General features: G+C 42.8%; 1 protein-coding gene across 2 annotated transcripts; it reads right to left on the bottom strand.

The window, feature by feature from the left end:
• Positions 1–3,845: 3,845 nt before the first annotated feature.
• On the bottom strand, positions 3,846–8,062 carry s100z (S100 calcium binding protein Z). 2 transcript variants are annotated; one of them, XM_028417862.1, is made up of 3 exons: positions 8,020–8,062; positions 5,500–5,665; positions 3,846–4,431 (listed from the first exon to the last, which is right to left on the bottom strand). In XM_028417862.1, the coding sequence occupies exons 2-3, from the start codon at positions 5,638–5,640 to the stop codon at positions 4,276–4,278; spliced, it is 297 nt and encodes a 98-aa protein (XP_028273663.1). In that variant the 5' UTR covers positions 5,641–5,665; positions 8,020–8,062; the 3' UTR covers positions 3,846–4,275. The 2 variants fall into 2 exon arrangements, with proteins under 2 accessions (XP_028273663.1, XP_028273662.1); XM_028417861.1 differs by lacking the exon at positions 8,020–8,062 and adding an exon at positions 5,754–5,986.
• Positions 8,063–8,352: the final 290 nt, after the last annotated feature.

Raw genomic sequence — 8,352 nt, forward strand, 5'->3', positions numbered from 1 at the left:
AGTTGGAGAGGTAGAGCTGGCTGTCCATGGTCACCCACTGCTGCAGAAATCTCCCAGGATCCGCTTCAAAAATGGCAGCGTGTCTCTTGAAATTGAGGATTTTCACGACACATGTTCCTCCATGTGACATGTTCCTGGGAAACGTCCAGCTCTGTGCCAATGCACTACTATGTTCTCAGTTCACGTTATACATCCTGTCAGTGCTCCGCTGTGCCGTGGACGGTGGACATCGTCCAGGCTCCCAAACAACAGCCCCAAGGGAAATTATCTCTGATCAGTATCTTTGTCTCCACCTCTGCCTGAACAGATTTTATTCACATACACGCCTCGGTTCAGACATTGAGAGCTACCTTCCTTCTCACAATGCTGTCCAGGTTTTCAGGAGATCACATGCTGCTCTATCATTCCGCCTCGAAGGTGGGGTGATGTCAGATTGTGTGGTGTCACTACAAAGGAAGCAGCAGGTGATATCTCAGAAAATAACGGCCTGAATGGTGCGAACCAAATGGGCCGACTGGTGATTAAAGGCCTGCAGGTGTATTATCATTGATAGACACCTGCAGCCACAGCTGGTGATGAACGACCGCCGCTCACAATCAGCAGCAAACTGATCGTGTATGTGTCCAGAAACACGTCCAGTGGTCTTTCACTAATGTAATTAGAATAGGATAGAACTTATAGATTATTTATAGTTTTGATGTATTTTGTGTATTTGTTTGTATTAGGTTCCAATTTTGATGCTATTTCTTCCAAAAAATGAAATATATGTCCATTATTAGCAAATATGAGGACTTATGGGGGACATTTTTAGCTGGAAGCTGGTAACATATGTGACTAAAAATAAACTACAGCATGGCTCAGTGATGGACACAGTTTTTGTGCTCAGTGATGTGATTAATGAACAGGCCCGATGACGCATTCCCCCCACGACACAGATAAAAGACAACATGGCCCATCGGTGGTTTCCTATAAGGACCGTCGCATACAGTAAATTATAGAGACTGAAGCCGTTGCAGCTGTCGCGTCACGTTCTTTTTTTTTGCGCCGTGAATAAAGTGTGTTTTGCTCCTGATGACAGCAGTCGCTCGACAGATTGAAGAAATTAAGCCTGACATTTGAAAGGAAGATTATCAATAATCTGTCAGTCAGCAGGGGCTTAGAGCGGATACAGACACTCAATATTTGGAGTGCAGCGCATGTCAAAATATCACCCCTGCATATTTTAAGGATTGTTTTCTCAGTAATATTTGCAGTAAAAAAAACTTTAGAGTAACAAGTTTTTTAATTTAATGTCGTTTTTTTTATTAAGATTTGAATTTCTCTCATCATCAGCCAGTTTCTCTCATAATTCAGTTTTTCATCGATAAGATTTTTCAATAAGATTCAGACTATCTATGTTTAATATTGACATTTTTTGAGAATCTCATCCTTTTTTATGTTTTCCTGCCTAGTAATTCACATCTTTATTCCTCCGCCATTCAGAATTGTTGCCATGACCAGCGTTCACAACATCAACAACATCCTTCTGTACAGTTATCATCTTTAGAATCATCCTGAATGTCATCAGCTAACAACTGCTAACAAATCTCCGTCTACATTTGCAGCTGTTTCAAGTCTTTCAGTTGACCTTATTCCAAACTGACCGAGTTAAATCTTCAGCTTTTTGCTGATTTCTGTGATCACTTTTAATTTCTGATTCACAGCATGCCGACACACAAAAAAACCCACATTACATTCTGAGAAAATGAAAGCACACATACACACAGGTCACTCCTATAAAGAGTGACGCACAAAGTGACGAAGCGGGGTGACAGCATGTGGGAGATAAGGGCTTCAGGCACATTTTAAAGACATTCGTCACAGGTAGCAGCTACATTTGGACGGTGACACTTGAAGTGAAGAGAAACTGTCCTGAAAACCTTTAACTGAACCTACACAAACACGATTTATGTGCGTTCGTATAGAAAAGCTTCTCCAGAGGCAGTTTTGCTGACATTGTCTCTGTTCTCTCTGAACCCTGAGAGTATAGAAACACCCTCATCTTGTGGAATTTTTTGTGTTGTTTCATAGCCATAAGTTTATATGTTCTAACTAAACTATACCTTTTGTATACTTTCAGGCTTAACGTTCATTAAAAACACATCTGGAATCTTCCAAACTGCCTGTGCACTTCAGGGGCAAGCATTTTTGTGTTATGTGTCCAACATAATTGGAGTAATTTTCCTCCCCACAATAACAGAACTTCCTGATTGCACTGACGAGCTGGTCATGAATGATGACTCGAACATTTTCCTCTGCTGACAGCCAGTTCCTGAACGTGACGGAAATAAAGGCACAATTGCATGAATATTTGTGGAGGATATAAATATCCGTGTTTAAAAAATGATCAAAATGACACTGGATTGATTGCAACCTTTTAAAAAATGAACAAAAACCTTAATTGCTGCGTGGCATCCTCCCAGGGGAGATTGGGTGATTATGCAGCTCGATTACAGCCAATCACAGACAAATTGCATTGTAACGGTGAGAGTTTGTGGAAGCACCATCTGTGCGCATAAAAGCATCTCACTTGTATTTTGCTTCTGTAATTTTCCTCTGCGTCATAGCTGAGAATGTCATCGCAAATTGACCGTCTGCTTTGGTATTTCGGGAAAACCCTTCACTTCACTCGCTCACACAGCTTTTGTAGCATGTTTGTGTGTGTGTGTGTGTGTCTGTGTGTGTGTGTGTGTGTGTGTGAGATTGACTGATGCTGCTGGACCCAGGTGGTCCACGAGTATTGGGATCACCATGCGTCATTGAAGCATCAAGCCTTCCTCGTGCTCTTGTGTGATGTCCAGTGAGAGAAAACTGAATGAGACATGCCTTCACATGTTACTCACACACTCTGAGCTGCGGATAGTAAATCTACTGGTAACACAATAAAGACACAAATGCATCAACTATTACAGGTTCTTCCTCACTACTTCATGTGAGGAAGTAAGCAGGATTTCACGTAGAAAGGTTCACATACATAACTGTATTTATCATGAAATAGTTCTGATGACAGCTGACCTGTCCAGACGCATTAGCCAAGCAACAAAATGCAAAGAAATGACAGCTATGAGGTGCGGTGTGTGGACAGAGAAACTGGCAAAAGTTAATGTCAGGAGCTCTAAACCCACTGCTTTTACCTGGAGTCTGGCATTCTAAGGAGAATCTTTGAATACTAGATCCAATCATTGAGCCAGAGAGGCTACCTTGTGCAAAAATTCTCACATAAATCATGTTCTCCATCCTCCAAGAGGTTGACATTTCCGTGCCTTGAAAAGACGAGTGTGTACTTACATATCTGGTGTGTACCTGTGGTCATATCTGAACAGTGCATGTCAAATTTGGGGCAAGCCTTGGGCAGAGATAGTCGGGAAAAGTTTTCCTCTGCTTCAGGCCAAACCACAACTTTGTCATAAACTTAACCCTCAGTCCAGTCCCACAAGGTACAGACACCCCAGGCTAGCCTGGAGCGAAGTCACAGCCACCAAGGTCACACTACCTCAGCCAGGTGGCTGGGCGTGTCGTCTTGGTGATCCGGCATCAGCATAACTGTGACCTTCAGATATCAGCTGCTACGGTTCCTGAGGATGTGTTAAGATTATTTATTTTACAGTCACTTAGAGCTACTCTGCAGGTTTCTGCTTCATATGATGATATTAAATTACTGCTTTCATGCACATATTCGAGTCTGTAAACACAAATATGTGTAATTACAGAAAGAGAAACAAAACAATCCAAGAAAAGTCATGCATGTTGTTTATTTACCAGAAGACGTTTAAATGCTTCCAATGTTACACACACTGTCCCACTGAGTTTTTTCCACAGCCCTAATTTTGCTTAAGGTATGAGGGGGAAATGTGTTTCACCTTGGGGAAGTGAGAATGGCAGCAAAGCTAACAGGGGACAAACTAAATGCACCATCAGGAAAATATCTGGCATTTAACATTTGACATTGAAAGTGCAAAAGACTCAGCGGGGACGTCTGACGTGAAAAGGAGGATTCAATTTTTGAGATGATGGTGTCTTTTTTTTTTTTTTTTGGAGGGAAATGCAACTGAATTAATCGATCATCAATAAAAAAAAGTATTATTTAACAGCTACAGGCTGCAACATTGGAAGCGTTTTAAAATCAGGACAAACATCTGAACATTACATTTACAACCCTGCTACTGCTGCTGTGCTACTACAAATGACGACTTCACAGACATTTACAGTGGGTGTACAGCTGCTTCTCTGCAGACATCACTTGGCTTTCTTCTTCTGCTCCTGGAAGAAGTCATTACAGGCGACCGTCAAGGCAGCAACCAGCACCACAAACTCATTGAAATCCACCTCGTTGTCTTTGTTAGAGTCCAGGTCGTTCATGATTTTCTCCACCAGCATCGGATCTTTCTGAGACTGAGAGCAAAAAAAAACAAAGAGGATTAAAAACATCAAGTCAGCAGAAGCAATAGAACAGAAATACTATTGATTTACATGCACATCATCAATGAATATCTGCATGCTGATTGTTATTGAGTTATTGGGGCTTAATATTGACTGGAGGCTCAGCTGCCATCCTCGTCTGGCGGAGAGCAGAGTGATGTCGCTGCTAAATGACCCGTGAGCTGATCACACACAACATTTATTGCTTTGCTCATTTCCTCCAGGATTGTGAAACAAGAGGCGGCTTCCCTCCTCCTCCTCCTCCTCCACCCTTTAACCTGCAAAGCAGAGGTGGTGCTTCTGTAGAAATGAGAAGGTTGGAATTTAAAATAGAAGTGATAGACTACAGTAAAGGAGTGTGGGGGGCTTAATAAGAAAAATGTAGATGGTATAGATAGTTTTCTACTGTTGGCGGAAACTGAGCCTGGATGTCTCGCTGTGGCTGCGTCTATTCTCAGAGGTGAATGTAGCCTGAGGGGGTTTTGATGATGACATCACAGGAGTGTCTATATTTGGAGGTGATATGGGCCACTGAAGATGATGATGTGCGAGCACCTGAGGCTTCCTATCCGTGCGAGAGGACGAGCGGCGAAAGACAGAAAAGACGGATTATCACGAGGTTCGGATATTTCTTTGTTGGGGGGGGTGGTGTTGGTGTTGGTGTGTTGGGTCTCAATCATTTGAAATTGAACGCCGAACACACACACACACACACACACACAGACACAGACTCAAGGGCTGGGACTTATCTCCAATGACCTTATCTATCTCCTCTCCACATCCTTTATTTCTCACAGTGCTATGATGTGAGCGCCACCACCAGGTCAGAGCGCTAAATCACCTGAAAACAGCAACATAATTTGACTTTCCGGTGAATGAGGCGGCAGCAAAGATTCTGCCAGATCTCAGCAAATTACCACAATTACGACCGGTCGTTATGGATCAATTAAGGAAGCGCAGGCGGTCACACTTTGGTGCACCAAACACATATAAGCCAATAATTAGACCAGACAGCAGAAAATCAAACGGAAAGTGTTTTACCGTGAGGAAGTCGGTGAGCTCACTGTTGAGGAGTTGCTTTAGCTCGCCCTTGTTGAGCTTGTACTTATCTCCATCGTTTCCAGAGTAGTTGTAGAAAACTGTTATCAGGGCATCCATTGCTCCTTCAAGCTGGCTCGGCATTCTGCTGGAAGGATTCAAAAACTCCCTGAAGAACAAAAATGTTCGACACGATTAACCGACTCAAAAAGAGAGAGAAATAAGAAACATGAGCAGAGAATCGAGAGTGTTCTCACCTGGTTAGAGTCCTGTAGAAGTGTGACGAAGAGAGACGCCGCGGCACAGCTGGTTTATTAGGAAATGTGGAGGAGCTAAGTGGGCCGTTCGCTATCTTAGTGCCGATAATTAATTCCACAGGTGAGACGCCCATAGTAACCGTCTTCCTCTCCAGATTTTAATTAAGAGTAGTTAAGTGAAAAACAAAACATGTACCAGTGTAACCCTGGAAACTCCCAGGGGTGTTCATCAAAACCGGAGCTGAGCGTGCATGGGCCCCCCCCCCCCTCACACACTGCAACTCAGGGCAGTGCTTCATCAGAGGGAGGACCTGCTCAGATCATTCTACGTTTCATTAAGGACAATTCATAGGCTTCCTCACAATCTCACACTTTTGTTATTCTTTTTTTTTTTTATGAGCATCAACATTTTATTGCGCGTCACGTTTCCAGCTTTCATGTTCTGCTAGAAAATGAGCACAAGCACAAACGAGCTGGAAAAAAAATGGAAGCATTTTGCTCTGGGGACAGCACAGGTTTTTATTTATGGAAAGTTTTCTATTTATAGTTGAGCAATTGGAATCCTACTGATAATATATTAACGTCAGTGTCAGTGTCATTTTTTATCTTATCTTATCTTATCTTATGTCATAATTGATGTATATGCTAACACTAGCTAACATTAGCTTGCTGGCCTGATGGCAATTAACCGAATCGATATGACTTATCTGCTGATGATTTATCATTGCTAGCTACAGCTACTTGTCGAAGCTAGCTAATCTTACCCTAGCAAATCTTAACTAGACATGCTATGTGCTTCATGTATGTAATGTGTCTGTATACATATGGGTACAATGGTATATATGATAGAGTGATGCAAGCCAGGGCCGTTAGCTTGCTAGCTGTAACATACCACCACTGCTAGCAGTATAATAATATATGTCGGTTTCTCAGTTGTTCAAGTTCACACTGGAGAAAGTCATTCCAGCTAGAGTAGGATTGAGTCCAGACAGCCTTTAAGCTGGATGCGTTCAGACCTATTTTCAAATCTGGCTAGCACACACTTGTGTTAAACCACACCAAACCACTAGGTGGCGCCTCGTAATATACAGAGTCCGTTCACGCCTCGGTAGGACCGCGTGTGCGCATGCGTCATGCGTTTTTTTGTCCCGTGTCGCGCCCCGTAAACCGGAAGTAGCACATTGCTAACCGGAAGTAGCATGTCGCTAGCTGGATTCGCTCGCCACATTTGCGTTCACACCTGAGCCACATTTGAGCCAATCCGGCTAGATCCACCCACGAGAGGTGGATCTAGCCGGATTGAAATCAAACTGGATACTGCCGGATTCGAGGTGTTCACACTCAGAAAAAAACACATCTGGATTGATCTGGATGCGGCCGAATCCTGCTTAAGTCACATTTTTTTCCCCAGTGTGAACGGGGTATTAAAGGCCACAGGTTTCACTAGCGACAAAGATTTTCTGATTTTTGCATTGAGAACCTTTAATGTAATACAAACAGCTGCTCCACCTGTGAAAACAGTGGTGTTGTGTCTTCTGTTGCCCTAGGGAGAGTTCATGGCTCACAAGAAAATAAGCCTAATGATGACGTAACCATGTCATCATGGTTGTCTAAGCTTATACATTTGAACTAGTTACTACACTGTATTTTTTTGGTTTTTGTTTATATCCTGCCTGTCCCTTTGGTTTTTTTATTTTATTTAGAAAAATCAAACCTGCATTGAATGACTTTGCTGATGTTCTCTAAGTTTCACCTTGTAATTGAAAGCGTTGTCATTGCAGGGTTTATTTTTAGCGACCGTAGCTCTCATGCTTTGTCATTTTGTGTCCAACGGTGCTGCTCATCCTGATTGTTCCTCCTCTGTCACTGTGTCATAACTGACAGTGGAGAATAACACTCTATTCCGCCCTCAGCCCCTAAAGACAACACCTGGGGGATGTTAGGATGTCAGGTGCACCCGCAACTTTTCTTCCACTCAAAGCCAAAGAAAATAACTTTCCATTTGTTAAGGTGATGAAACACTTTCCCTCACAGCTGCTGAGAGTCGATGTTGGGCAGGTATTGACCCATGAAACCCCCTAACACCAACGGACACGTCAGGCACTGAGGTGTGTTCAGATTAATACAGCAGGGTTACTTTAGAGTTCAGTCATGTGTCCATCTCAGGTTTATCAGTATTTCAATATTCAAAAAGCTGTAGCTGTTTGGTGCTGTGTTAAAGCCCTGCCTGTGGTCTGAAACGAGCTTTAAAGGCTGGTCCACCTACCTGACAGACAATGCATCATTTCATGTCCACCCGTGTACCCTGACGTCCTCTGCAGCCTCTCCAAGGTCACCACAAAGACAGGATGTTTCCATTCCGCTTGACTGCTAAAAAAAACAGATAAGTGCTTTAGTTAAGTCGTGAATTATTTAACGCTCAACTGTTGACACTTGTCTGCTCATCAGGAGCAAAGGAATAAGAAACAGAAAACACTTAACAAGACTTAAAGACCAATCACACCATCTACACTACTACCTTTTAGACACACATTTTGCTTTTGATACTCGTTTTTGACATTCTTTGTGCTGTACTATAGGGCCATGGTGGGACTGAAGC

This window comes from Parambassis ranga, chromosome 12 (assembly GCF_900634625.1).
Source record: "Parambassis ranga chromosome 12, fParRan2.1, whole genome shotgun sequence".
In the NCBI taxonomy this organism is placed as follows: Eukaryota; Metazoa; Chordata; class Actinopteri; family Ambassidae; genus Parambassis; species Parambassis ranga.